Source organism: Paroedura picta, chromosome 2, assembly GCF_049243985.1.
Source record: "Paroedura picta isolate Pp20150507F chromosome 2, Ppicta_v3.0, whole genome shotgun sequence".
In the NCBI taxonomy this organism is placed as follows: Eukaryota; Metazoa; Chordata; class Lepidosauria; order Squamata; family Gekkonidae; genus Paroedura; species Paroedura picta.
The window spans coordinates 135,857,004-135,872,550 of record NC_135370.1 but is presented as its reverse complement, the minus strand read 5'-3'; the positions used below and the strand labels follow the sequence as shown (position 1 = coordinate 135,872,550).

Sequence of the window (15,547 nt, the reverse complement as noted above, 5' to 3'; positions counted from 1 at the left end):
ATCTGCTATGCATCTCACTCCACCTCGCAAAGCTTTCTTGGGAGCATCGCCTAATTCACATTTGGCATGAAAAAATGGTGGCTGCTTGCACCTGTCTTTTAATTGTGCCCCTTCATTCTAGCATTCTAGCAATCACCCCCCCTCCCGAAGGTACTGTATGTTATTTTCTTTTTTTAAATCATAGGTTATTGCGTTGCAATGCTGCCGCATTGTAATGCACAAGACTGCTATTTTTAAAATAGAAACATAGGAAACAGTGAGAGGCTGCTGCTAGGGGCATGACAATACACTCTGAAGTGGATTCAGCCAGACGGATACAATACCCATAAAACCAACTCCATACAACCAGCCATCTTTGAGAAGTGGCGGAAGTGATCACAGAATAGAAAGGGGTCTTCTGTGGTTGTCTTCATGGCATGCTACAGTGCACAAGGACTGTGGCAGTGGCCTGTAGCATAGAGGCATGGAGAAGCTCACTGCCCTTCCTCTCTCTCACCAGCCTCAGCATCCTGGTGCAGGGAGAGAGGAGGGCAGCCAGCCCTGTCATGCTCCTAACAGCAGCCTCACATCACTTTCTCTGTTTCTAAGTATTTTTTAAAAAGCAGTCTTGCACGTTACAATGCCAGCAGCATTGTAACATGATAACCTAGGTTGTTGTTGTTGTTTTTTATAACATATATTATCTCTAAGGAGTAAGAGGGGAAGGCAATTGAGGGCAAAGTATGCTGGAATTAAGGGTTACAATTAAAAGAAAAGTGCAAGCAGGCACCATTTTTTTCAAGCTTCCTGTGAATTAGGCAACAGTCCCGAGAAGGTTGCGAGATGCACAGAAGGATGAGGGGAGTGCTTAGGGAAGGGGAAGGGCACAGAATAGTGGAATGAAGGGTCAAAATGAAATGAAAAGAACAAGCAGGCACCATTTTTCAGGGGGGGAAAACATCTAGGAAAAGGGGAAGGGACCAGAAGCCAATACAGCTGCTGGAGGATGGGCTGGATGTGGGACTTCTGAGGTGTTGCTGTGAGGACACTGGCAGCTGCTTTTCTTCCCAGTGTTTTTTAGCTCCATCTTCCTGCCTTCCTAGAAAAAGTTGAGTGCCTTCCAGAATAATACTGAATTTCAGAATATCTCTCCTTTGTGTGAGTTTAAAGTTTATCTAAAGCAGTGGTGCTCAACCTGGGGGTTGGGACCCCTTTAGGGGTCCAACGACCCTTTCACAGGAGTCATGGCAGGGCAAACAGCTTGGCCGAGTGGGATGCTATCTGCACAACAGCCTTGTGAGGTAGATCAAGATAGAGCATTTGTCTGTCTGGAGCAGTGGAAAAGAACAAGATCGGCACAGTGGGACAAGAGGCAGAACTGAACTGAGAAACCCTGGGGAAAAAACAATTTACATATAATCATGAACAATGGATCTTCACGCCATTGGTCAGTTTTGGTTTAATTTCTGTAAAAGAATACTTGCATAATTTTATGGTTGGGGTCACCACAACATGAGGAACTGTATGAAAGGGTCATGGCATTAGGAAGGTTGAAAACCACTGATCTAAAGGTTTGCCTAGCCTCGACCAGGGCCAGGGACTTTATGGTCCTGGCCCTGACTTGGTGGTATAAGCTCCCAGAAGAGCTGAGGGTCCTGCAGGAGCTGCTGCAGTTCCACAGGGCTTGTAAGATGGAGCTTTTCTGCCAGGTCTTCAGCTGAGGCCAGGGCATGGAAGATTTGAGGGCCCCCTCCAAGCTAGACATCTATTGAATCCCTTGACACACTGGGTGGGGTTGCTGGGAAATAGGTGGAGGAGGTTGTGGTTCATTTTTTCACCAATGGGTTCTGTTTTGTAATGGGGTTGTGTGGATGGATTTAACTTTTTATGTGGGGTTTTAACTTTCTATGTAACCTGCCATGAGATGGCTCGCCAGTAGCAGTGAGGAATAAATCTAACAAAAAAGATAAAGGTAAAGGTATCCCCTGTACAAGCACCGGGTCATGTCTGACCCTTGGGGTGACACCCTCTAGCGCAGTGGTCCCCAACCTTTTTATCACCGGGGACCACTCAACGCTTGACAATTTTTCTGAGGCTCGGTGAGGGGGGGTAGTTTACTCCTCTACTCTCAACCTAATGCCCTAATGCTCTCTGATCGCGATGGTAATGTTTAAACAACCCTTCAAAATAAGATACAGACACGCCACAACAATGAACATAAGGAACATTTTATTTTCATGGAAATTTTAACTCATGACAATGACAAATCAATGGGAATCCTGAGCTTGTTCCTCTGCCATGAGATAGTCCCATCTGGGAGTGATGGGAGACAATGAACCCGAAGTGCTGGGGGGAATGAAGGGCCGGGGGGAATGAAGTAAAGGGCCGGAGGGGGGGGGGAGGTGTCCTTCGCAGCCCACCTCCAATTAGTCGACAGACCACATGTGGTCCGGAGCCCACAGGTTGGGGATCGCTACTCTAGCGTTTTCATGGCAGATTCAATACGGGGTGGTTTGCCAGTGCCTTCCCCAGTCATTACCATTTACCCCCCAGCAAGCTAGGTACTCATTTTACCGACCTCAGAAGGGTGGAAGGAAGGCTGAGTCAACCTTGAGCCAGCTGCTGGGATTGAACTCCCAGCCTCATGGGCAGAACTTTCAGACTGCATTTCTACTGCCTTACCACTCTGCGCCATAAGAGTCTCATAAAATCTAACAAAAAACAAGTAAATAAATAACACTCTGGAGTGTGTTTGTGTGAATGTGGCTACAGTTTCATCTGATTATCTCAGAGTGGTTCTCATTGGATTTAGTTATCAGTTTCTGCCACTTTTGTATTCTTTTAGGGGAAGGGGACTATTTGAACTCTCCATGGCTCCTTTTCTCAGTCTGTGAAGTGCAGCTTCTTAGTCTGTAAAACAAGAAGCAGCTTGCTGAGAACTGAGATTGGGGGCATTTGTTCAACTGTCACAGTCTTAAGGACTCTGACAAGTAACAGTTTAAGCACATGTAATCATCATAAATAAAAAACACTATAAAACAGCTATGAAAATTTGATTCTAAAAGCTAGAGCCCTATACATCCAAAAAACAAGCCCAATTGTCAGTGTCTTACAGTGTTCCTGAATATGGCATAGGCTTTTTTGTGGAGCTTCTCACTTGCTCCTCAGGTTGTTCTTCAGGATACGTTTTGATTGTGGGTTTTGGTGATTGTTGTAGGGTAGGCTATGTGGTAGCCATCAAGAGTGCCTCTGGATACACCCTTGCTTTATAAAGTTCAAAAACCGTAAAAACCTGTTTCTGTTAATTTGTGATGGAAATGTGGAGTGGAAAGTGTGAACAACAGTCTGCTCCTAATCATACTTACTTCTTTTAGCAAGCCCTACTGATTTCAATGAAAGAGTGTCACAAGCAAACATGTTTGCATGACCATGCTGGTATTTGTGTCAGGTGACCACATTTGCTTCAATATTGTGGAAGTAAGTGAATCGGAAAGGGAATGATCATATATATTCTGTTTATATTTCATCAGCTTAAAAACTTTCTCCAAAGCTCATTATGGCTGAAAAATAGTAGAATGGTTAATAACTGGTACATTCTTCCTCTAGTCTTGCCAGAGAATTATATCTATTTCTACAGAAGAGCAATAACCACTCTTCACATGCTTATGTGAGCTGTTAGAAGTATCATCCTAGGAAGGCTGCTGATAGTATCTTTCTTTGAATACTCATCAACAGGCAAGAGTTGCTGATGGTGACACTTTTTACATGCCAAAAAAAAAAAAGAAGTGCCACAAACGGGAAGCACTAATTGGCAAAAAGGGAATGAGAGCTTTGCTTTCATTAATGTTTTTCCGACTGTTGTGCTTTCAACAGACATTTAGACGAGAGAAAAAACCTTAGTGATGCTTCCTGCAATGCCTTCAACGATAGATTTCTCCTGAGAGAGGAGGGTGGGAGGGAGGAAAGGAGGGAGGGAATGGGGGGACTAGAGGGGTTAGCTTGCTGTGGATTAGGGAAGGCAGCTCAGTTGGTTCTGGCAGTGAGGGGGTTGACTGACAGTCTGCAGTGCAGAGGAGTTAGCTCTGCTCCCTATATGGCTATGGATTAGCTATATGCTAATACTGATAGGGGGGGAAAGCTGTGCTGAGCCGGCGAGCTGCCGGCAGTGGAGGCAGGCAGAGGCTGAGCAGATCTACCTCCTTCAGAGCCATGGCTGAAGGGGGTGAAGGAGGGGAAGATGAAATACAGTTCCTCCGAACTGTAAGTATCTGGTGGTTGTTTCCCCCCCCCCCCCCAGGTCAAGAACCAATTTATTTTCTCCTTTGTTTTCTGGATCGTTTCCTCCCAGATTGCATTACAAAATAACGTTTTCCGAGTCTCTCTCCTTTAGCTTGGTTACCCATGGAGGATGTTTTAGGCAGAGGAAAAGAATGCAAAAGATTCAGCCTGCAAGAGACAGGATCTGAGTGTGTTTAGTGCCATCTCCCTTTAAACCTGCTTACTCGCTAGCTCGGTACCAGTTTGTTAACGAAAGAGAGATGTTTGCTCCTTCTGTTTTGAAGCATCCTTGTCAACTTTGGACTTGGGCTTCTAAATGCTGCATGCCCACATACCTGACCTCTGAAACTTCTGCCTCGGTTACATTTCACCAGCAATTAAGATGAGCTTTGCAAGGAAGGGAAGAGTTTTTTTTTTTTAAAGATCAATAGGTTCCAAGACCCCTGCGATCCACCCCTTTACAGCCAATGTACCGGAATAATTAACATGTTTGTTATGAACAAGTGTATTTCAGAAGAAATTGATACCTCTTCTCTGCTTAAAAAGCAGGCTATTTTAAACAGATACAGGGCTTTTTCTGACCAACTATGTCAATCAGTGTAATAACCTGGAGTTCCCATAATATTCTACAAGGCGGTTTCAAGTCATTAATCTGTAAGGTTTTATACAAACTGGAATCATTAGCTCTTATTTTAGAGAGAATCTGATGTGCACATTAACTTTTCTGGCATGAGGTGTTCTTTGGAAATCCTAGGTACTGAAGTATAAATGGCATGTGCTACACCCTTTCAAATACGCTGTTTGCTTCAATTAACTCCTTGCCAGTTCCCTATTTCTTTTTGTGAAATGTAAAAAAACAGAGAATTTCTACAGTTCTGCGACTTTTTAAAAGGTGAGTTTCCAAAGCTCACTATCCGAAGCAAGTATTTGGCAACCATCACTGTGGGTGGCTGGGGAGGGCAAGAGTAGAGCGAAGCAGGTGAGAGAAAGGGTGGCTGGTGCAGTTTCAGAAAACTGAGAAGTGTGGTAAGCATCACTGGCACTTGGTTGTCACTGAGAACCTTGTGATGAGAAGGTAATTTTAACAAATTCGAGCTTCATTCCATTATGCTTTACACCATGTGGGACCTCTTTCACTCAGTGATTGCCCCAGTTTTATGCGGAGTTACTGATTTCAATGTACTTAGACTGGAATAACTTTGCATAGGATTTTCCTGTGGGAACATCTAAGACATGAGCAATTCCTGTTTTTTTTTCCAGCAGCATAAGCCTTGCTTCTCCCAAAGCAGGTCTTTGGCATAGAATTCTTCCATACAGTTGTCAACAGTGCTTCATTTCAAATGCCCGCTGAACAATAAAGTAGCAGGCTTTACCCCTTTCCCAAGCTTCAAATAAGATTATATTTGATAGAACGGCAGTCTGATTAATCACTTGGAGTCAGAGAAATTCTTTCCATCTTTCACTGAAGTTGTCTTCCTAGTCCAAGAAAGGTATCTGCTACTAAATCCTTCCCTAAATTCTACAGACCAACTAATATTGTTAGTCTTTTACGCACTTCAGTAGTAGTGGCCATACATATGCAAGATTAATTGCACTCTTTGGTGAGAGCCAGTTTGGTGTAGTGGTTAGGAGTGCGGACTTCTAATCTGGCATGCCGGGTTCGATTCTGCGCTCCCCCTCATGCAACCATCTGGGTGACCTTGGGCTCGCCACAGCACTGATAAAACTGTTCTGACCGAGCAGTGATATCAGTGCTCTCTCAGCCTCACCCACCCCACGGGGTGTCTGTTGTGGGGAGAGGAATGGGAAGGCAACTGTAAGCCACTTTGAGCCTCCTTCGGGTAGGGAAAAGCGGCATATGAGAACCAACTCTTCTTCTTCGTCTTCTTCTTCTTCTTCTTCTGGTTCATGAATGGTCTATTAAGGTATACACACAATACAAAAACATTTTTTTTGCTTCTGAAATATCAGATTTTCAGTTTAACTACTAACATAAATCTTTTCTTAAGTTATTCCATCCTAAAACACATTTATCTGTAGCAGACTCTCTCCTTAAAGCATTTATAGTTTCTTACATGTGACATGACTCCTGTCTCAGATTGGCAGACATTATTGCTTATTTTACAAACATGCTTAGGGTTAGATTTCATAGTATAAGGCTTACAGTATATTATATTTAGTTATAGAAAATCATCTATAGAATCGGATTTTCCACTGGTGCTACTCCCTATGTGTGAGAGATGTTCTGTTTGGCCCCATTCTGTTTATGAACAGGTCTACATTCCCATGTCTTAGCAAAACCCATGCAAGTCCAAAAAGACCATCTGAATGTCACACCTAATTTTAAATCCTTTTTAAAACTACTGCCATCCACTTTAATTGCATTTTCTAAGATATATTACTTGTATTTGCACTTACATCTAAAACATTCTAGTAATTTCTAATTTTAGGGACTTAGGAACTATTTTGTTGTTGTAAGCATACAAGGCCAGAGCCTGTCATGGAGTTCATTCACACAATTTGTTTATTCAGTCTGGGTTGCTGTACTGAACTCCATGTAAGTAGAAATTCCAGGATGTGTAGTCCATCTATCCTTGCTGTCTATCTTGGGCCACATATTTGCAGTGGCTAACTCCTAAAATGAAAAGTGAAAGGATTTATGCTAGCTTGGACATCATATCCCCTTCCCAAGACAGGCCCAAGACATTTTGTTGTCCCTCAAATGTCCTAGAAATGCCCTTCATGATTCCTTGCAATGTGGGTGAAGGGGTGCCTATGTTGAACTGCACACGACTGCATCTTCTGTATTGCTTATATAGTCACGCCGACTGTGCCTCTGCCTTGGAAGCCTTTATCTCTAATTTCAAATATATGAGAAATGGATGTGGCTATCTGTGATATGGCCAAGCCAGTCTCCTCACCTGGCATTTTAAACACAATAATAATCCGCTCAAACATATCCCATATGTTATCCATACCTATTTAGGACCCTGCAAGAAAAGTCACTATTATTCTCCTGTTACAGGTAAAACTCTGAGGATGACAGAAAGGGGTTTGCTTTGCCCTTCTGGTGAGTTCATGGCAGAGATGTGATTTGAATCAGGGACAGCAGTCCAAACTGTTATCCTTTAGACTACTCAAAACACACTGATGAGATAAAGTTGCTTCCACAGGTATCTTGCTCTGCCTTGGCTTTCACACTGCAGTGCAGGAGCATTCACATGACTTTGTCCTCTATTTGTCCTGCTTCTATGTTTTCCCCTTTTACTGCAATATTTCTCAAAGCTGGTTTGCTATGATCTTTCTGGAATGATTTCAGCTAAAGCACATTTGCTTGTTGTGTGAATCAGGTGTGCATCTTTGCAGGTAGCCCAAATTCTTGACTAAACCCCCCCCCCCCATTTGCACATCTTCAGATGGCTATGTTTGTACATTTACTATTTTTTAAAATGTAATTGTTATATAATTTGAGTATTTTGAAAGAAACATCAGTTTTCAAAGCAATGCTAAAGGTATCCCCTGTGCAAGCACCGGGTCATGTCTGACCCTTGGGGTGACGCCCTCTAGAATTTTCATGGCAGACTCAATATGGGGTGGTTTGCCAGTGCCTTCCCCAGTCATTACCATTTACCCCCCAGCAAGCTGGGTACTCATTTTACCAACCTCAGAAGGATGGAAGGCTGAGTCAACCTTGAGCTGGCTGCTGGGTTTGAACTCCCAGCCTCATGGTCAAAGCTTTCAGACGGCTGCCTTACCACTCTGCACCACAAGAGGCTTTTAAAGCAATGCTAGGATCCTATAATCCCTTAATGCAAGAACTAAGGTCTATTAAATTAGCAAGATATTTGCTCAGTTGGCAGCCAGAAAAAGTTATTCTCTGTCAACCACATCTTCTTCCTTATTGTGAGTTTTATAGTGCTCCTTTGCACTCCTTGGAGAAAGTAGTAGTATAAATATAATAACCCAAGAATAAATGGACCATATGTCAGTCTTACAGTGCCCCCCCCCCCCCGAGGAACTTCATCCAAGCTTTTACATTACTGTTTCATATCTTAAGTTTTGCTCATCCTCTTATGATCCCTACTGGATCAGACCAGTGGCCCATATAGTCCAGCATCCTGTCTCACATAGGCCCATAATGCACGGAGTGGAAGGTCAGCATTCGGGTTGGAATGGCGGTGGCTAAAATCACCAATTATGCACACTGCAGGCGGCAACTGGACACAGAGTAAACGTATGCCGCCAAAAGAGCCGCATTAGCGAGATGCGGAAGAAAGTGGAGCTTCCTGGGACCAGGGCGCAACCAGAAGCGGCTCTGGAGTAGCCGTGTGCATAATCGGATACTCTGGGTTTTGCTGCCATTGCATTCTGTCCCGTGCGTAAGAGGTTTGCTTCGCTTCTTCCTCCTCCGCTTTCTCCATGCCGCCGTTTCAGTGGTCGTGCATAATAGGCCATAGTGACCAACCAGTTCTTCTGGAAGGTCAACAGCAGGGCATAGAGGCTTAGGCCTTCCCCTGGTTCTGAGATTCAGAGGTGTAGTGCCTCTGAATGTGGAGGCTCCCCTTAGTCACCAAGGCTGGTAGTCACTGATAGACCTATCCTCCATGAATCTATCTAATCCTCTTTTAAAGCTGTTTATTCCTATGGCCATCATTACATCCTCTGGCAGCCAAATCCATATTTTAATTATTCTTGTTGTAAGTAAATATTTCCTTTTATCCATCCTGAACCTACTGCCCACAGCTTTATTGAATGCCCTCAATTTTTGGGAGAGGGAGAACATTTTTTCTTTGTCTATCATCTCTACTCTATGCATAATTTTATAAATCTCAATCATATCCCTCTCTTAGTCATCTCTTTTATAAAATGAAAAGTACCAGACTCTTCAGCCTTTCCTCATAGGGTCCTTTTCCCCATCTCTGCATTGTCTTTTGCTCAGGGGTCACATAACTAGCCAACTGGATCACGGCTAAATGTTAGAAATGAGAAGCAAACTCTCATCAGTGAAATACATGCACACGCACTATGACTTTTGTTACTCTTTCAGCCATGAACATCTGTTTCATAGCTGTGTGGAAAGATTTGCTAATGACAAAAATCCAAAGCTAAATTTGGGGCTATTTGATATTGGTATGGCTGCATGCTCTGTGTGGGAAATACCTGGAGATTTTTGGGGTGGCACCTGAGGAGGGTGAAGTTTGAGAAGGGGAGGGACTTCAATGGGGTATAATGAGTCCAGCTTCTAAAGCCAACATTCTCTCTAATTGAACTGATCCTTGATGCAAGGAGATCTCCAGCTCCAGAGTTTGGCAACCATAGGTATTGATCAGGAATAAACTCCTGCATCATGAGTTTATTCTGTGGCTGTTAAATTTATTTTAATTAAATTTGCTTGTATATAAGGGTGCACAAGACTCCCACTGCTGCTGATGAGACATGCTAAGCATGCAGAGTATTATTAGCAAAGGCTAAGCATGCCTTTGCTAATAATGGGAAAAGCCAAATTGAATTTGCAGGGCTGAACCACTGAATGGTGGCCAGTAGCTTTAGGGTGAAGGTGGTTGTTTGGTTTGTGTCTGTTGTTTTCTTGGCCAGTTATAGGAACTTTATCACCAGGAGAAGAGGTTGTAGAAATAAACCTGCGTTTTGTGAAGGGTACAGTGATTGGAGATTGGAGACCATTGAGTTTAGGATCATAGATCTGTCAAACTCTGATAGCACTTTTATCTTTTTATCTATTCAAGACAGTTTTCCCCCTGCAATCTCTTTTAAACACAAAATAATTACTTGGATTGGAGAGTGTGAATGTAACACTGTTAAAAAAAACCCTCAGCATAATTATATTGTAAGCAGTTTAATTCAGGAAGTGAAGTGAGAAAAAAAAATAGCCACAGTTATACTGAAATCTGACAAAAAAAAATTCCCAGTATGAGATAATGACTTCACTGGTAATATGTGTGTGAATGTACAGGTAATCGATGGAGAACAATATTTAAACTTTGGAAGGCTACACTGTAATCAAAATGCTATTCTTTTGCAGGTGAATTGCTATGAAACATATTTTTATATGTAGGAAAAAGGATGTGTGTAGGTTGAAAGTGGCTTTCTGTGCCTATAACTGCAAGGAGAAATTCAGCAGATAAATTATTTCCCATCACTACATTTAAATGCCAAGTATAATTTTATATGTCTTTCTTTGCACAAAGTAGTGATTCTGATCAGTAGCTGTTTGTTAAAGATTCTAGATTCTACACCACTCTTCAATGCTGGTAACCTTAATAGAAGACCATGATCAAGGTTTGTAAGATGGTTAGTGGAAAAGAAATCATGTTGTCCTTTTCATGCTAGAGAAACGCAAGGTTATTTTCTGAAATCAGTGGGAAGCAGTTTTAAGATGAAACAGTGGGAAATGCCATTTCATTCAATACATACAATCTATGTAATTAATTGTCACTGTATGGCAAGGAACTGTGATGGGCTTTGCTGTGAATGTTTTGTAAAGGACATGTAAGGCTGATTCATAAGGATGGTTAGAAGCCTAACTTCTATATTCAGAAAGAGATGGTATATCTTTGATTTTGTAGAGACAAAGAAAATATTGTCCGTTTGTCCTACTTATGATCTTCCCTGAGGCATCTCACAGCCCATTGTTGGAGAAAGAATGTGCTTGTGGAATTCCAATAATCATTTTAGGAAAGAATGGTGACATCATTTGGTACTGTGCAGTGTGACTGCTATAGGCAATTGTGCTCATGAAAAAAAAATACAGAAAATAGCTTTAAGTGCTTTTTTTCATATCTGTGTGATAGGGGTATTCTAAGAGTATAAGAAACTTAGCTCCAGTTTTCTCCAGGGCGGGTTATGCATGGCAGGAAACCTCGCAAAAAGTCATTGGTGTTTTTATTTCTACGTGTGGACCTAGTTTCACCACAAAAAAGCCATTGTTGTGATTTTGATTATTCATAGCACTACAGCTGACCATGGCCCTTAGAGCAGCCACTGTGTCTTTTCAGTGCAGTATTTAAAACTAGCTTTAAAGGGACTCTTCTTTTACAATGGTCATGAAATGCCTGTTTTTCCATGCATAAAGCCTAGTGTGTTTTTTATCTCCTCCTCTGTGCCACCATACATCAATGGGGGAAACGGAGAGCCTCTAGACCCTTGTCCACCAATGGGAGCTTGAGGCACCCCTTGTATGGCACAGACCCTCCCACCTCTGCTATGACAATATTACACCAGCAGAAATTAATTTATTCATTCCCTCAGAGGCGTTTGCAAGCATTTCAATCAACTCTCTACAAGGAATAGCATATCTCTGAGACCCATTATGCACGGGGCTGGAAATCTGGGGTGGGGGCAGCAGGGCAGCCCCGATTATGCACTCTGCTGCCACCATCCCACCCCTAGCCCGGCGCAGCACCCAGATGACCCATGACAAGGGAACAGGGAATCTTCAGTGTTCCCGGGGAAGCTGTGAGTACCAGCAGGGGCTGGGTTGGGTCAGCCCCATGCATAAGCAGAAGAGCTGGGCCTTTCGACCCAGTCCTTCCCTCAACCTATGGTGTGCCTGGAGGGACACCGCATGCAACTGTTGGCTCCGCGGAGTCACAGAGCCAACCAGGGAGTCCCCCTACCTCCACCTTGGTGGGAGAGCGGTATGCCACTCCCCGCCATTTTGCAGTGGGGGCCCCATTCCCCCACTCCCCTCCTCACTGCTGCTGCCTGCAAGCAGTGTGTCTTGCTTTCCAGCCCCAGCATTTTGTGCTCCTGCGTGCTACGCCAGGGTATTCCAGAGTATTCCCTCCCCCGTATCTACAGGGGAAGTGCCAGGGCATGCTGCATAGAAATGTTCTGAATAAATAAATAAAAAACAGCCGAAGCGTGGCTGGCTGAACCTTCAGAGCTCTGTGAGGTTTGGAACTAACATATCCAAAGGACTGTCTACTCACTTACGAACTCTCCCAGCCACCATGGTCATCTTTGGAAGCCTTGCTTTGGTTCCTCTTTCGTCTGATAGATGTATGGCAGCCCCAGAAAGGGCCTTCTTGGTTATGGCACTAAAGCTGTGGAACTCTCTCCCCAGGGATATTATTCTGTCTCCTGCTGCCAGGTGAAGAAGTTTTTTTGTCTTTTTTGACTTTTTGTCTGTGATCTCTTCTTCCTGACCAATTTGTGTCTTTGTATGTATTTCAACTGTTATAAATTTGTTTTAATGATTAGTGTGTGTGTGTGGGGGGGCAGTTCATTTTAACGTTTTGAAAATATGAATGTATCATGCATGTTTTAAATTGCTAGCCTCCTTGGTGCCCCTTATGAGGACAGAAAGATAAGATATACATTTGTAAATAAATAATAGGCTTGCCTCTCACCACCCCTGCTGCACCTGTGTGCCTTTTACTTCTTCTCCATTGACTTGCTTTATCTCTGGCAAGTTGCTCATAGCTTCAGGAACCAAAGATACTCTTTATTATTATTATTATTATTATTATTATTATTATATTTATATTTATACCCCGCCTCCCCCCGAAGGCTCGAGGCGGCTTACATAAACCCGTCCCCTAAAACCATAAAATGACAATAAAAACCAATGATTTACAATAATTGTAACAGCGATGGCGTAGCCTACTCATTTGCTCTCCGCATCCTCATCTACGGTGGGGGGTGACGCTCTCTACCACCAGTTTGTGAGGGGGGGGCTGATCTTCTTTCCGCCCGGCCTCAGTTATAAGCCTGGCGGAAGAGCTCCGTCTTACAGGCCCTGCGGAATGCTGGTAATTCTCGCAGGGCCCTCAGCTCTTCCGGGAGCTCATTCCACCAGGTTGGGGCCAGGACCGAAAAGGCCCTGGCCCTAGTCGAGGCCAGGCGGGCTTCCTTGGGGCCGGGAACGACCAGTAGGTTAGCCCCCGCAGAGCGTAAAGCCCTGCGGGGGATATAGGGCAAAAGGCGGTCCCTCATATATGCTGGGCCTAGACCACGGATGGCCTTGAAGGTCAAAACCAAAACCTTGAACCTGATCCGGAAGGCGACCGGTAACCAATGCAGCTGCCTCAGAACTGGCTGGATGTGAGCCCTCCATGGTGTAGCTGTGAGGACTCTAGCAGCCGCATTTTGGACGAGTTGCAGTTTCCGGATCAAGCCCAGAGGCAGGCCGGTGTAGAGCGAGTTACAGAAATCTAGTCTAGAGGTGACCGTCGCATGGATCACTGTGGCCAGGTGTTCAGAGGACAGATAGGGCGCTAGTAGCCGAGCCTGGCGAAGATGGAAAAATGCCCGGCTAGCTACCTGTTTAACCTGTGCCTCGAGTGTTAGTGAGGCATCGATGGTCACCCCTAAATTCCTGGCCTGAGATGCGATATTAAGTTGCGTCCCGGCCAGAAAGGGTAAGCGCGCTTCCTGATCTGCCCCCCTACGGCCCAACCACAGAACCTCGGTCTTGGAGGGGTTGAGTTTCAGGCGACTCTGCTCGAGCCATCCAGCTACGGCTTCCAAACATCTGGCAAATGGATCTGGGGGGGAGTCCGGGTGGCCATCCATGAGGAGAAAGAGCTGGGTGTCATCAGCGTACTGGTGGCAACCCAGCCCATAGCTCCGTACCAGTTGAGCCAGAGGGTGCATAAAGATGTTAAATAATGTAGGAGAGAGCACCGAGCCCTGTGGGACCCCACAAGGGAGCCGGTAAGGGCCCGATACTTCCTCTCCCACGGCTACCCTCTGTGTCCGGTTTTGGAGGAAGGAGCGTATCCAGCGTAACGCTGTACCCCTTATCCCCGTACCGGCAAGGCGGCTCGCTAGCAGCTCGTGATCGACCACGTCAAACGCGGCCGACAGATCTAAAAGAACTAGCACAGCAGAGCCACCTCGGTCAAGCTGCCGACGAAGGTCATCCAACAAGGAGACCAACACAGTCTCCACCCCATGACCAGGGCGGAAGCCAGACTGGTATGGATCGAGTGCCGAAGTATCTTCCAGGAACGCTAGGAGCTGGTCCGCCGCAGCCCTTTCCACCACCTTACCCAGGAACGCTAGATGCGCTACTGGGCGGTAGCTTGCAGGGTCATGTGGGTCCAGGGATGGCTTCTTGAGGAGAGGGCACACCATCGCCTCCTTCAGCACCTCAGGAAACTCCCCCAACTGGAGAGAGCAGTTAACAATATCCCTGAGCTGCTCACCTATCCGTCCATCCCTCCCCTTAAGGAGCCAAGACGGACAGGGATCAAGGGGGCAGGTGGTTGCCCTCATCCTCCCCAGCAACCCGTCCACTTCGGATAAAGAGAGCCGCCTGAAGCCATCAAACGTTACCTCCAAAGGCGGCCAACGGGCCTCTAGTTCATTAACTGTATTAACTGTAGCTGGAAGGGAGTGGCGGAGCGACAAGACTTTATCCGCGAAATGGCTCGCAAATGCCTCACAGCTGATGGTCAAATTCCTACTATTTTGGCGCCCATCTTCCAGGGCGGTAAGAGATCTAATAACCCTAAATAGTTGAGCTGGGCGAGAGCTAGCGGATGCAATTTCCGCGGCAAAGAATTCACGTTTAGCCGCTTTCACTGCCATCTCATACGCCCTCATAAACGTGCGATGAGATGTTCTTGTAGCCTCGTCACGGGCCTTCCGCCACACTCGCTCTAGTCGTCTCAATTCCCTCTTCTTCTCCCGGAGCTCCCCAGTATACCAGGGTGCCCGTTTGAGTCGAGGGCAGAGAAGACGTCTAGGAGCAATCTCGTCTATGGCAGCCGACAGGCGGGACTGCCAGTCCTCCACCATGGCCGCTAACGAGATGCCGGGAGGTTTCGGGTCCCGCAGAGCATTCTGGAAACCAATTGGATCCATGAGTCTCCTTGGGCGGGCAAAAATGCGCCCGCCGCCCAACTGGGGAGGGGGTGGGGTCTTGATCCGAGCCCGCAGGGCATAATGGTCTGACCATGGTACGGCCAAAGCTGTATCCAGAACCACCTCTATCCCTGCCCCAAAGATCAGGTCGAGGGTGTGGCCGGCCTGATGGGTGGGCCCAGCAACAAATTGCGAGAGCCCCAGCGTCGCCATGGCCGACACTAGGTCCGAGCCAAGTCCTGGGGGCAGCGCGTCCGCATGGACATTGAAGTCCCCCAAGATTATAAGCCTGGGGTACTGCAAGGCCCAGGCGGCCACCGCCTCCAGCAGGCTCGGCAGGACATCTGGTTGGGCGTTGGGCGGACGGTATACCAACCAGATGGCCAAACTCTCGACTGAGTCCAACCCAATACCGACGCACTCCACTCCCCTGATGTCTGGGGCCGGGAGAGCCCTGTAG

General features: G+C 45.6%; 1 protein-coding gene across 1 annotated transcript in view; it reads left to right on the top strand.

The window, feature by feature from the left end:
* Positions 1-4,006: 4,006 nt before the first annotated feature.
* The window catches only part of RYR3 (ryanodine receptor 3), a 367,896-nt gene continuing 356,355 nt past the window's right edge, over positions 4,007-15,547 (top strand). Inside the window, exon 1 of the mRNA XM_077322945.1 lies at positions 4,007-4,239. Within this exon, the coding sequence (XP_077179060.1) occupies positions 4,189-4,239 (51 nt within the window). The 5' untranslated portion in view covers positions 4,007-4,188. The remainder of the gene's footprint in view (positions 4,240-15,547) is intronic.